This window comes from Lactuca virosa, chromosome 9 (genome assembly GCF_052849685.1).
Source record: "Lactuca virosa cultivar CGN04683 chromosome 9, Lactuca_virosa_CGN04683_v6, whole genome shotgun sequence".
NCBI classification, from domain to species: domain Eukaryota; kingdom Viridiplantae; phylum Streptophyta; class Magnoliopsida; order Asterales; family Asteraceae; genus Lactuca; species Lactuca virosa.
The window spans coordinates 204,418,144-204,433,077 of NC_136434.1; the positions used below are offsets into that span (position 1 = coordinate 204,418,144).

Genomic DNA, 14,934 nt, shown 5'->3' on the forward strand with positions numbered 1-14,934 from the left:
TGAGTTGGAGATTGAGCTGCAGTTGAGAGAGCAGCGGCAGGCCCCGACACAGTCTCAGCCGGCGCCGAAGCGGTCTAAGACCGTTGATACTAGGACCGGGGGTCAGCAGAGTCGCACTTGTGGGAAGTGTGGCAAGGGTCATTCTGGTGTGTGTCGAGTTGGTAGTAGGTGCCACAGGTGTGGCAAGGAGGGGCATTACGCGAAGGATTGTCGCCAGGCCGCCCTAGTTCAAGGTATGAGGTTATGCTATCACTGCGATCAGGTTGGCCACATGAGGTCCAACTGTCCACTACTTGCTGCCAAGCTGGCACAGGCTCCTGCACCGGCTACGTTGAGGATTACCGATGGGAGGCAGGGTAGAGCAGAGCCTCCGAAGGCTCAGGGACGCGCATTTCAGCTTACGGCCGAGGAGGCCAAGGCAGCACCGGATGTGGTTGCTGGTATGTTTCTATCCTTTATCTCATTTACTATATCTGTTGTATGCTTATCTGTTGTACCTGTGATTAGGTACGTTTCTAGTGAACTCCTTACCTGCTTTGGTTTTGTTCGACTCGGGGGCGAGTCGGTCTTTTGTATCTCAGACATTTAGTAGGGAGTTCAGAGTGCCAGTAGGCGAGCTAGAGTGTCCGTTGTGAGTCTCTATCGCCAACGAACACGGGGTTTCTGCTACTTCGATCTATCGAGGGTGTGAGATGGAGATCTTCGGGGTACTTTTTCCGATAGACTTGATTCTGATTCCCATGAGGGATGTATGCGTGATTGTGGGAATGGACTGGCTCAGTAATTTCGGTGCCATGATTGATTGCGAGGGTCAGCGAGTAGTGGTTCGAACCCCAAGTGGGGGAGAGTTGATTATATATGGTGAGGGCACCAGAGTGGGATCAGGGTTTTGTTCAGCCGCCAGGGCTCAGCAGTATATTCAGCACGGGGGTGCGGGTTATCTAGCGTATGTATTGGATACGCGAGCCAGGGAGCAGGTTTCGGTTACCGATGTGCCTATGGTCAGGGAGTTTGTTGATGTGTTTCCGGAGGAGTTGCCAGGGATACAACAGACTTCGAGGACGAAGTCTAAGTTAAGTGGGGGAGAATTGTAACATCCCAACCGTCAGGTATCATTATTATTCCATTTAGATTTCATATTGTAAGGTCTACTCGACGAGTTGACGCTGTGACTCGTCGAGTAGCAGCGGGCCAGGACACGTCGTTTAATGAGTGACTCGGCGAGTCGGCATGGGGGACTCGATGAGTAGGAGCTGGCAGTGGAAACCCTAAGTTTCAGGGTTTTTGCACCCTATATATTGGACCATTAGCGCCTCCCACTGTCCTCTATCACCCCTTGAGAGCCAGAAACCCTAATTTTCGTGAGTGAGAGCTTGGAGAGTGTTTTGGAGCTTTGAGAAGTGATTTTTGTGAAGGGAACTTGTAGATCAAGAGGCTAACATCAAGGATTTCATGTGGATCCAGAGTCTACTTCAGTTTGGGCACACCTTGGAGGTAATAAGCTGTTACCTTGACCTCTTTTCTTCTAGAATCATTCATATATGGAGGCTAGGGCTTTCTTTAGTTATTCATTAAGGGATTTTGGTATGGGAGCTAGAGCTGAAGCTGAAACTTCAGATCTGAACCTCTTTTGGGTCCTAAGTCCATAAAGTTTCCAGATTTTGCAAGGATGAGACTCTCCTAAGGTGTAAAGCCCCATTAGAAGCTTAGATTGGTCATTTAGAGCCTTTAGGGCCTTGCATGCGTGTAAAGTTTGCAACTTTACGTGATAAACATGCCTTAGAAGCTTGGATCTGTAATCTGGAACCTTAGCATGGCTTAAAAAGTGTCTGCATGGATGAAGGTCTGCAAGGACTCGACGAGTTGCATAGTCAACTCGGCGGGTCATATGAAGATGGTCATGAACTCGCCGAGTTGATGAACGAACTCGGCGAGTCGTTCAAAGACTCGGCGAGTCGGCTAGGGTTTCTCCCGATTCTTGGACACATATGAACTCGGCGAGTTAAAGGGGAACTCGACGAGCCAATCAAGGATTTCACGGCTTCTCGAGTTCAGGAAGGACTCGACGAGTCGGTGAACTACACTCGACGAGTCGAGTCAACATGGACTGTTGACTTTGACTGAGGACTTTGACTTTGACCAAGAGTTGACCAGTTGACTTCTGAGAGTATTTTGGTAATTTGGAAACTTATGTAAAAAGGTTTTATGGTAGCTATAGGTGGGGGAGTTCATGTGGGTGATCCGGGAGTCAAGCTTTCTAGTTTCAGACGACAGTTGCGAGGTGAGTTATCCTCACTATACTAAGGGGACTAAGGCACCAAGGCCGGCCCATTGGATATGTTATCCTAGTAGTGTTAAATGTTGAGTATGAGTTAGTGTTGAATGCTAGTGGTTATGCCAGTTAAGTAGACCTGTAGGACTACCTGTGATGTTATATGATTATTGCATGCTCAGTAGTTATGTTATATGTTATGTGGGTTGGGTTGAGGTTGTACTGCTCCATGCGGTAGCCAACAAACCCTAGAGTATTCCAGATATGAGCTGAGGGCCCGGTAGGCATTCCAGACTCATACTGAGGACTCGGGAGCATTCCAGATACGAGCTGAGGGCCCGGTAGGCATTCCAGACTCGTACTGAGGGCTCGATGGCATTCCAGATACGAGCTGAGGGCCCGGTAGGCATTCCAGACTCGTACTGAGGGCCCAGGGGTAGTCCAGCTTGTAAAGCTGTGGACCATTACATCTTGTTCAGTTTGTTATGATATGTTATTGTTGATATGGTTATGTGGACTGTATGTGTATCGGTATTTTGGGGGCAACTCACTAAGCTTTCGGGATTACAGTTTCAGTTTATTGTTTCAGGTACATCAGGAGATCGTGGCAAGGCGAAGGCATGATCGTACATCTCCTCGTATTTTGTTTGTGTTTCTGGGAATACTCTGATAAATAATATTTTGAAAACAAATTGTAATGTTTTAATGTATTTGGCATGTTTCTAAAAGTTTAAATTGGTTTGAAAATTTTGGGTGTTACAAATCATGCATGCATCAACGAACTCCTTGAAGGTTTGACTATCCCATACACATTTTGTTCTATTCTTTTTACAGATGGTCACAATCAACGACATTAGTGTAGTTTTCGTCTATTATTTGAGAACTACATAATAAGATGTAAACAAACTAACAATTAACACAACTAACAATTAACAACCCAAGGAAATTCACACACATATAATCAATTTCACAGTTAACACAACTAACATGAAACAAACTAACAGTTAACATCAAACCAAGGCAATTCACACACATATAAACAATTTCACAGTCCCACAATCAACACAACTAACAGGTTCATCAATTTCACTATTAACATCAATAATCCATCTCTAATTTCATAATTTTCTAGTTTTATAGTTATAATTTCCCAGTTTCATTGATTTTAGAAAAATAGGGGATGCAATACCTACTGTGGCTACCAAACCCAGAAAAACACAACAATGATCTGTTTCTTCACCATAACTACAATCCACTGTGTTTTAAATTGTGAAAAACCAATAAAAATCGGAGATGGAACTGATGAACGTAAAAAACAATCGAAGATACATGTCTAAATGCATCAAATCTGAGATGCAATGTAAACAGAAAAAAATCGCAGTTGTTACCAGATCGGAAGTGGAGGTTGAAACCCAAGTCGACGACACTGAACTGGTGTAGAAATCGGAGGAGGATCGTGCAGAACTGGAGCAGAAATCGGTGCTTTCATGGTGAAGAACGAGAGACACAGGGGTGAGATTGAGATGAATGAATCTTATGAATGTTTTCACCTGTAAAATTGAATGCGGTGGGTGAGTGCATATTTGTAATTTTGGGGTTAAAAAGCTAAAAAGCTTCGATTCTTTAGCTTTTAGAACTCTTTCCATTTTGCCTATCAAGAGGGTGTTTGAGATTTCTTTTTAATCAACATTTTGACTTTTAACTTTTTCAAAAAGTTAAAAATTACCAAAAGTTGTTTGGTAAATTGAAAAGTTCTTTTCAATTCAACTTTTAGCTAAGAAGGAAAAGTTGGGTGGACAAAAGATAATAATTTCTATCTTTTTGTGACTTTTGGCTTTTGTCACTTAAAAGCCTTAAAAGACAAGCCAAACATATTTTAAAAACTTTCTTTTAGAAAAAATTCTTTTTCAAAAATCCTTTTATAAATATAACTAGGGATGAGCTTTAGAACCGGACCGGTTTCCCTATATTATAAGAACCGGGAACCGGACCGCCGGTTCTAGCACCGGTTCCGGTTCCGGCCCCGAGTTTTCGGTTATTTTTCAAACTAGAACTGGTTAAAATGTTATAGATGATATGTTATATTTCGGAACCTATAAATGATTCAATATTTAACCAAATTATAACTTTTTACATTCTAAATTGAAGTACAAACACTAAATTACATGATGAAAAAAGAATCAAGTAATTCCGACTTCATATAAGTGAGTTATGCACATTTTAAAAGCAGGACGAATTCCAAAAAATAAAAACAAAATGTTGAAACAGAAAATACGCAACATTGATATGCTGTCTTCCGAGGTCTATAACTGATTCAATATCTAACCAAAATATGTGTTTGTACAGTCTAAAATGGAGTACAAACACCAAATTATATGCTGGAAAAAAATGAAGTAATTCCGACGTCACATGAATGAGTTATGCACATTTAAAAAAGCGGGACAGATTTAGAAAAACAAAAAAGTGCTGAAATATAAAAAACGCAGCATAAATATTTTTTCTTTCGGGGCATGTTTCCGATTCAATATCTAACCAAATATATGTTTGTACAGTCAAAATAGAACTACAAGCTCCAAATAACATGTTGGAAAAAAAATCAAGTAATTCCGACTTCATATGAGTGAGTTATGCACATTTTAAAAAACGTGAAAAATGTCAAACCGGTTCCGGTTTTTAGAACTGGGACCGGTTTTCATAAAAATGGAGAACCGGTAACCGGACCTTATTACCAATTCCGGTTCCGGTTCGGTTCCGATCCGGTTCCGGCGGTTCTAATGCTCATCCCTAAAAATAATTTTGAGTGTAATAAGTAATCCCCGATCACACCCTAAGCTTCAAAAAACTACTTGAAAAGCTATTTTCTCATATCCAAAACACATTTTTTTATGAAAACCTAATAAGCTAATCAAACTACTTTGAAATCCCAAACACCCGTTTAGTTGCTAAAAGTAAATAATGTAAGAAAAATAGTATGAAAATATTATTGTAAGAAAAATAGTATGATGGAAACCCTAGCGATAAATGTAAGAAAGTCAGAATCAAAAGACAAATGAACCTTTTACGAATTTATATATCGTGGTAAAAACATAAGTGATTTGGTGAGATTCAAATGAACGACTCAAGAGGCAAAATCAATGAATCTTCGATTCGATGTTCAGATAATCTGATCGTCTTACTCTGATGTTGTCAGCAGCGAAGTGATCTACACTACAGGAATAGATCAATGGAGCGAATGCTAAAAGCCGCCAGAGCCTCTGGCTCTCTCAATCTATCAAATCGCTCCCTCAAGTAATCATTTTTCGATCTCAATTTCTGTTGTACTGATATAATTCATTGATACGATTGTCTCTTCAGCTGGAAATATCTGTTTAAAAACATTCGGTTTTAATTAGACTATTTGAATCCGCATTTTGAAAACCACCTCATCAAGATCTATGAAATTCTTCTGAATTTTGAAAATGTCATCAGTTTGTGAACAAGTATTATCTTCGTAATCATGTTAGTGTTTTGTTGTGCTCTTGATGTTTGTATTATGTATCAGGGAAGTGCCCGATGATGTATACAAAAGCTTGGATGCAGTTGGTGAAGGTGAAAACTGGTGGGAGGTAATCGCCTAACATACCTTCTTTCTTATATTATGTATCATCTGTCTGTATTAAGTCCATTAAGTATAAAATAAAAACAAAAACTCACCTGTTTCACTACTACAGGCAGTGGAGTTACAGAAGCTGATATTAGCTCATAATGACATTGAATTGTTAAAGGAAGACATAAGAAACTTACCTATGTTGTCTGTGTTGAATATTAGCCACAACAAGCTTTCCCACCTTCCAGCTGCAATAGGAGAGTAAGAAGACACTTTAAACCTTCATGATCTAAACTATCTCCCTCCTCTTTCTTGATTATTTATGATCTGTGTTTCACCTTTTTATGATTTTATCCATTTACAGGCTCAAATCACTGAAGTCATTAGATGTCTCTTCTAATTTGCTACATGAGATACCTGAAGAAATCGGATCAGTGACTTCTCTGATCAAGTAGGTTTCATTTCCCTTTCTATTGCATAGCTTATAAAGAGTCAATTAGAGATCTTGACCCTTTAATCTAGTAGATGTATTTAATACAAGTAATTCACAGCTGAATGTTTTCATCAATATGTGGTTTTTATAGGTTTGATTGCTCCAACAACCAACTTAAAGATCTTCCTTCCTCCCTTGGTAACTGCCAAGATCTATCAGACCTCAAGGTGTGGCCTTAATCCTTATCATGCATTATGAGACTTGTACTTATGAATCATGATTATATAATTATTTACTACTTGCAGTATCATGTGGTAACAAATTTTGTCACCCCTTTAAGCAAAAGTTTCTTAAGGGCTGTTTTTTTATTGTTGATTTTTTAGTGCTTCCTTGTAGGCAACAAACAATGGCCTCATTAGCTTGCCAGAAGACCTAAGCAATTGCTCAAAAATGTTGAAGTTGGATTTAGAGGTATCACTTCACTTATCACTTATTCATAATATTCTTGTCTTTTTTCTTCCTTGTTATTGTTCATATAATCGTTAATTGTGGGCATAAATCATTTTTCTTTTTGCATTAGGGTAACAAGCTCACAGTATTATCTGAGAAGTTAGTTGGATCATGGACTTCACTTACTGAACTTAATGCAGGCATGTCATTTTCTTCCAAACATCTTCAGTTTTTAAGCCATTTTTACATGCTAATAACCTTTTAAGTTGCATTTCTATCACTAATAATGCAGCAAAAAACACACTTAATGGAATCCCAGAGAGTATTGGAGGCCTTTCACGTCTCATTCGCCTTGATTTACATCAAAACAGTGAGTATTTCACTGTTTCACTATTTCACTACTTGTTGTTCATTTTACTTTTATTAAAATCACTTTTTATTGTTAAATATTATCCATGTCATTATGATACAGGAATTTCAGTGATTCCATCATCAATAATGGGATGCTCTTTGTTGGCGGAGTTTTATATTGGGTATTTCTATGTTCTTCTTGTTAAATGGAAAAAAAAAAGATTCGTTATATTAGTTTTTAAATTGTTTTTTTTGTATTTGATTTTAATATTTATCTTCTTCTTTAATATGTAGGAATAACTTTCTTACATCAATACCAGCAGAGACAGGAAAACTTACGAATTTAGGGACACTTGATCTTCATTCAAATAAGGTAAAAACCAAAAACTTAGAGTAAATTACAAAAATGGTCCCTGTGCCTTTTGAATTTTACCGGGTTTAGTCCAAAATCGAAACTTTTATCAGTTTTGATCTTTATTTCACGGTTTCATATTGATTTTGGCTCTTATTCTGTACCAAACACACTAAAATTCAGAAAGCAAAGTGACAATTAATCTAATTTACTCTAAAAATTAATGTAATTTATAATTTACTAATGTTAATTCTTTGGATTTACTAATGCTCATACTTTGGATTCTCATTATTATTTATATAGTTGAAGGAATATCCAGTTGAGGCATGCAAATTGAAGCTTTCAGTATTGGATTTGTCTAATAATTCACTATCTAGCCTCCCCCCTGAGATTGGTAAGGTTAGCATTTTATTGTTATTTATTTATTTATTTGACTTTTTTATTGGAAAAGATATACTTTTATGAATTAATAATATTATTCTTTAATGTCTTTTAAGGTTTGATGACAACTTTGAGGAGGCTTGTACTCACTGGCAATCCTATAAGAACTCTAAGAAGGTTTTAAAAAACACCTCCATTTTATTTATTTGATCCAAATTTATATTCTTCAAGAAAGTTGCTTAACAAGTTTCATCTTTTTTTATTTTTTTATTTTTTTTATTTAGCTCACTGGTCACGGGACCCACTCCTGCATTGTTAAGGTTCCTGCGAAGTAGACTTCCTGCTGAAGAAGGTATTGAACTTTATTTTTTTAATTTATAGATTTTATAAGTTTGAATGATAATAATTTATGATGTAATTGTCTCATATGATATAATTCATAAAGTTTTTGTAATAAAAAGGTTGTGAGTCAAATTTGTCAAAAAATATTTAATATAATTAAAAATGATGCAGAAAGTGGAACAACATCTGAGAGCAAAGAAAAAGTTATTGTTATGGCCTCTCGTTTATCTCTTGCTTCAAAGGTTATATATATTTTTTTACTTTTTTCATCCAAATAGATTATTTATTAAAGAACTTGAATAATTTTGTACAAAATGTGAAAATATAATTTAAAAAAAAAAAATCATTTTCAGGAACTTTCTTTAGGAGGGCATGGGTTGAGTGTTGTTCCACCACAAGTATGGGAAACAAGTGATATAACAAAAGTTGATCTTTCAAGAAACACAATTGAAGATCTACCTGTTGAACTTTCTTCATGTGCTTCCCTTGAGGTTAAAATCGTCCACTTTTTAATCCAAATATGAAAAATATCAGTGGCATTTTGGTAATTAATTATTAAAGGGTTATTTGTTTTTGCAGACTTTGATTTTATCAAGGAACAAGATTAAAGTGTGGCCAAGTGCAATCTTGAAGTCACTTCAACATCTGGTGTGTTTAAAACTTGACACTAATCCACTTAAACAGGTATATTGAACTTTTTAAAAGGGTATATTGGTCATTTTTCATATGTTGTTATCTCATTCTTTTTCATTTGTAGATTCCATCAGATGGGTTTGAAGCTGCTTCCAATCTTCAGATATTGGATCTAAGTGGTAATGCAGGTTGTTTACCTGAATACCCTGCATTTTCTTCATTGATGCAGTTACAGGAGCTATATCTGAGGTGACTTTTTTTTTTTTAAATATTATTTTAATTAGAATGATTTTTGTTTTATTAAGTTTTACTTTCTGTTGAACAGGAGGATGCGGATTCCAGAAGTGAGGGTGGATATTATAAGTTTGCCTAAATTAAGGATTCTTGATATGAGTCAAAATTCCATTCAATCGATTCCAGAGGTAATATTTTCATTTTCATCAACCACTTATTTATCTATTGTAATATTACTTTCTACCACCTCATTTTAATAAAAATTTCATTTTACCCCCCTTGATGTTTTTTGTAGGGTTTTAAAAATGCGACATCTCTTCATGAGCTTCGGTTTTCAGACAATAACATTAGTGCACTTCCTGCTGAATTGGTTTGTTACTCTCCCCCATTCTTGTTGTTAACAACAATGATACATAAAAAATGTTTTATTTTAAATGTATATATTAATAATAATTTTAATATATTTATGATAATTGGAATATTATATTGGAATCTGGTTTTTGCAGGGTTTACTGGAGCCCACTCTTCAAGTGCTACAGCTTGATGGAAACCCTTTGAGAAGGTATGTATGATTGAAATATATATATATATATATATATATATATATTGACTTTTTACTGTTTTTGTAGTATACGAAGAACAATTCTTGATCGAGGAACCAAAGCTATATTGAGCTACCTCAAAGACAGATTACCCAATCAGTAAAACATGTTTTAAGAAAAAGAAAAAATTCTATTCAAGACAAATGTTTGTGAGAAAATGTGTGTTGTATGTGTTTCTATTTGTTTTCCTTTGATTTTGAAGTTAATGTTATATTCTAAACTTGGTTGTTGATATGTACTTGTATGAGAAAATGCTAGAATGGAGGAGGGAATGGAATGGAGGATTCCATTCCGGTCCAAAAAAGTTGTTTGGTTGTCTTTATGGGAAGGAATAATACATTGTTTGAGAATGAGATTCCTTTTAAATCCCGTGTTTTATTTTTTATTCCAACAATCCTTAATATATAAAGTATATTTTTTTCGTTTGTTTCCTCCATTAATAATTGACTAATATACTATATATATATATATATATATATATATATATATATATATATATATATATATATATATATATATATATATATGATTGTTTTTGTCATTTATCTCTGGGAGACGCTGATATATTTTAATAAAACAATTTAGTAAGGTGTGTTATTAATTATTATGTAGATTTACCTTCACATAGTTTGTTTTTATATGAAATTAATATTTATTTAATATGTATATTTTTTATATAAGATATACTTTTTTAGTAGATAATATTGTAAAAAAAATATAAATTATATGCACTTTTTGTTATGAAGTATTTTGGTGTTTTTTTAAATGAGTTCCATGTAGTTTCAGGTAATTTTGTTGTTATCAATAACTATTACATTAAAGCTTCTATATAAGAAAAAAAAAAATACTAAATATAGCTAATTTCCTTATTGCCAAAAAATAGTATTGAAAAAATGGCAAATTGCAAGAAAGTCATTATATACCATAATATTTTGATTTTAACAACATTTTTTTATGCCATTATAATTACAATTTTTTTGTAATATCAACCAAATGACCGGTTCTTCCTGTTCTTCCGGTAGCCATTTTTCCCGAATTGCAATAAAGTTACTAAGTTTATCAAAATTTCGATTTTGACACCGAGTTTCATATTGCAAGAAAGTCATTATATTACCACAAAATTTTGATTTTGGCACCGAGTTTTTTTTTTCTCAATTATGTTATTACATTTATAATTTTGTTGTAATGTCAACCAATTGGCTGATTCTGGAGATGTTATTGTGGTCTAGAAGCTCGATTTGTACAACAAATAAAAAAAGGCCGGTCTAATAGTTCAAACTCACTTACATGTAAACGAAAATGACATAGTGACCATTTCAAAAGATGTTATTGTGGTTTAGAAGTTCGATTTATACAACAAATAAATGAAGACCCCTACAAGGTTGATTTAGTGGTTCAAACTCACTAAGCATCTCCTGGATCGACCTTGTAGGGGTCCTCATTTGATTGTTGTAAAATTCGAGCTGCTAAACCACAATAACATCTCTTGAAAGGGTGAGTACACCCTTTTCACCGACTTTTAAGTGAGTTTGAACTACTAGATTGACCTTCAGACCCCATTTGTGAAGAAATACTCTGATGAGAATTAAACATTAAACATTATAATAAAAAGTGCCACCTAAAAGGGTGAGTATGTTATTTTCGTTGACTTTTAAGTGAGTTTGAACATTGGATCGACCTAAAAAGATACATGAAACTGGGTTCGATGCAAACCTTATATTTGAAACTCAATTCTGTCACATAAGATCTAACGTGACTTCCACGTCATAATATTCTCATGTCATTTATTTGATAAACTGCTAGATTGATGGTAACCGGTCAATTGGTTGATATTGCAACAATTTGGTTGCCACATAACTATATTGTCATGTCATTTATTTAGAAGGTCGATTTGTACAACAAGTAAATGAAGACCTCTATAAGGTCAATTCAGGAGATGCTTAGTGAGTTTGAACCACTAAATTGACCTTGTAGGGGTCTTCATTTATTTGTTGTACAAATCGAGCTTCTAAACCACAATAACATCTCCTGAAAGGGTGACTATGCACTTTTCGCTGACTTGTAAGTAAGTTTGAACCATTTGACCGACCTTTATTTATTTGTTGTACAATTTGAGCTTCTAAACCACAATAACATCTCATGAATCGGTCGATTGGTTGAATTTGCAACAAAATTGTAAATGTAATGATATAAGTGAGAAAAAAACTCGGTATCAAAATTGAAATTTTATGGTAATATAATGACTTTCTTATAATTTGAAACTCGACATTAAAATCGAAATTTTGATAAACTTAGTGACTTTATTGCAATTCAAAAAAAATGGTTACCAAGAGAACATGGAGAACCAATTATTTGATTGATACTACAACAAAATTGTAAATATAATGATATAAATGAAAAAAGAACAAAGTAAAGTATCAAAATCGTAATTTTATAGTAACTAACGACTCTTTTGCATTTTGTGATACAACTAATTCTTCCGATAACTTTTGCTTCAATCTAAGAAGTTGACAACTCTCACCCTCTTCAATTAAATCCTTCATAATAAATCAAAATGATTTTGTCACTTGTCATCTTCTAATGCATTATGCCACATTATTTTTTTTATTTTTATTTTTTTTATTTTTTATTTTTTTTTTCTACATGTTATTTTATAGTTTTTCCATTTATTAAATTCCAAATAGTATTTAAATGTAATAATAAATATATATCAGTTTCATTAATGAACTTTCCTTCTAATTTCAAAATTATTAAATTAAAGCATCATTAGTTTTCTTGATTTATTTATTTAAATTATTTGTTTAAATTTAAAAGAGAAAAAAAAACACTTTAATTTTAATAATTTAATATATTTTTTTATTTTTTCTTATAAATTCAAAATTTTTAAATTTTAAATATTTTTTTAAAATAAACCTGTATATGGATTTCAAAGAAAAAGAAAAACAAAAATTACTTCATCCGATAATCCAGTAGTAAATTGCAGTGAAAAAAAAAAAAAGAATGCTGACAAATTACACGTGGACAACAACAGTCTTTCTTTTCAATTATCATACAACGATTACTATTACAAAATCCAACACCGCTTGTTGTTACCCGAAGCCGCCGCCGTTACCTTCTCCTCGCCGTCACCCGACGTCGCCGTTACCATCTCCTCAACCGGTCCACTCGGAACCGGAATATCTTCTTCATCAGGTGGTTCCAAAACCCAATCTCCATTTCCATCCAGAATCATACCTTTATTCTTCTCAATCCACCATGACCCTGGAACCAGAAACTCATCTTTCAAGAACTCACTCGATTTATTAACCAACGACAAGCTCCGATTCACCTTCAATTCAAACTCACCATCCTCCCCATTCCACCCAGCGACTACGTGCAACATTCCCTGCAAATTATGCCAGTCGCCTGTGTTCGTCGACTCCTTCAAGCTCGAAGACTTTCGTGTATCGATCACGAAATCTACACCGGAGTTCACGTACCCGAGTAACCCACTTGGGTAAAGCGGAATGAGATCGATCTTGTTTTTAATGTGAAGGATTTTGACATTTGAGAACTGGTTTAGACGATCGTTGAATGCTTGGTTGCCGACTTGAGGAGAACCGAAGACGAAGGCGGCAATTGGGACGTCTGTGATTCCGTTTTCTGCTAGATCGAAGGCGGATAAGATCGATAAACTTGCACCCAGGGAGTGTCCGGTGATAATGATGCTAGTTTCTTCGTTTTTGTAGATGCCCACCAAGTGTTTGATAGTTGTCAACACTTGTGTTCTTACGCTTTGTTTTGTGAAAGAGGAATTCGGATCATCTGAGGTGTAAATCGTTAGCCAACCCTGCATTACCCTCGGAATTTCATTGTTGTCACTATCGCTGCTGCTGCTAGTCTCGCCTGAATCTGCCGTCGTCGGAGTAGCACCAAATGTTTTCTGGCGTAATAGAGGTTCAGCAGACTCGCTTTTCGCGCCAAAAACATTAAGCCACTCGAAATCCCGACTTGTGCCTCGCCACACGATGTAGATCTCACGCCGGCCGAGTGTTCGACTCACCTCATCGGTGGTCGTCGCGATGTATCCAATCCAGTTTGACTCTCGATCCCATGACTCGCGAGACAGGGAGTGAACAAAGATGGCTTCAGGGATGGAGACTTTGGCGGTGGCGTAGAGGAAGGCGGCGATTTGGTAGTCGGAAGGAGATGGTCGGAGCATGACTTTCTCGAAGAAGGATTTCTTGCCATAGCGACTGCTGCCGGCGTACTTTGAGTTCTTGTCGTTGTTGAAGGCGTCGTAGGTGGCTTGACAGAAGTCACCGCACCGGAGGATGAGTAACCGGAGAGTGATGTCGAATGGGTCGAGAAGTCCTTCCCAATTGTTGCTTCCGAGGACTTCCGGCCATGGCGCTTTGGATTCGGTGGTGGTGGATTCCATGGCAGTGGTTGCAGTTGCAGGTATGAAATGAATGGTCGTATTGTATGCATGTTTGGTATATAAGATAGGGGATAGGGGATTTTTCATCACGTGACAAATTAATAATTACTCAAATTTGACATAATTAGTTGGTCCCACTTGGTAGGCTTTTGGGTTTGATTTTTGTACAAAAAATCGACATAAGAATAGTTACATAAATGATAAAAATGACACAATGATTCGTTCATTTAAAGCCTACTTTAACAAAATAAATGGGAGTTGATAGAGAGTAAGCGTCAATCTATCTTGAAGAATAATAATCTTGTAACAATAACAAAACTCATACATAAGCAATCATACAAACCCCCTAACTTAATCACGAAAAGGGTATGTAGAAAACTCAAAGCATGGAACACAACTGGTTTTTCCTACGAAATGGAACTTCTGAAATATTTTCGGTTCTTTTCGTGTACAATTGTAATGGAGAAATGAAAACACACTCTTTCTAATGCGGCTCTCTTACATTTTCTCCTTATTTCCTGTCCACTAATGCATTTGCATTTGGAGAAGATCGAAAGAGTTTAAGATGGAAAAGAATTAGATATAAGGTTAAAAAGAAGAAGAGTTATGTGTGAGTAAGGGAAAGATGAGAGGACTTTTGACTGGAATCAAAGATGGATAAAAAATTTCGATGTGGAGAAGGTAAGAGGAATATTTATGAAATGGACCATTCTAAATAAAACCTTGACATTATCATAATCATGAAAATCTTTCGTCCCAATTGCTTATGATTTGAATTCCTTCGAGAAGTTTTTGTTTCAAGAAAACGAAAACTCTAATTAGCAAAATAAAACATGCTGATTTCTAAACATAACCTTCAAGATTAGGGGGGTGTCGAG

General features: G+C 35.7%; 2 protein-coding genes across 2 annotated transcripts; one reads left to right on the plus strand and one right to left on the minus strand.

Annotated features, from left to right (window-relative positions):
• The first annotated feature begins 5,282 nt into the window (after positions 1 to 5,282).
• LOC145139764 (Leucine-rich repeat (LRR) family protein) lies at positions 5,283 to 10,002 on the plus strand. Its single transcript, XM_079073472.1, has 21 exons — positions 5,283 to 5,560; positions 5,814 to 5,877; positions 5,983 to 6,119; positions 6,223 to 6,309; positions 6,443 to 6,518; positions 6,688 to 6,762; positions 6,872 to 6,941; positions 7,034 to 7,111; positions 7,214 to 7,274; positions 7,387 to 7,465; positions 7,748 to 7,838; positions 7,942 to 8,002; positions 8,110 to 8,177; positions 8,339 to 8,409; positions 8,521 to 8,658; positions 8,747 to 8,851; positions 8,925 to 9,049; positions 9,126 to 9,222; positions 9,330 to 9,404; positions 9,541 to 9,596; positions 9,664 to 10,002. The coding sequence occupies exons 1-21, from the start codon at positions 5,496 to 5,498 to the stop codon at positions 9,737 to 9,739; spliced, it is 1,755 nt and encodes a 584-aa protein (XP_078929598.1). The 5' UTR covers positions 5,283 to 5,495; the 3' UTR covers positions 9,740 to 10,002.
• A 2,571-nt stretch (positions 10,003 to 12,573) lies between these two features.
• LOC145138286 (alpha/beta-Hydrolases superfamily protein) lies at positions 12,574 to 14,096 on the minus strand. Its single transcript, XM_079072384.1, has one exon. It carries the CDS (start codon positions 14,054 to 14,056, stop codon positions 12,701 to 12,703), a length of 1,356 nt encoding a protein of 451 aa, XP_078928510.1. The 5' UTR covers positions 14,057 to 14,096; the 3' UTR covers positions 12,574 to 12,700.
• Between the last annotated feature and the right edge of the window lie 838 nt (positions 14,097 to 14,934).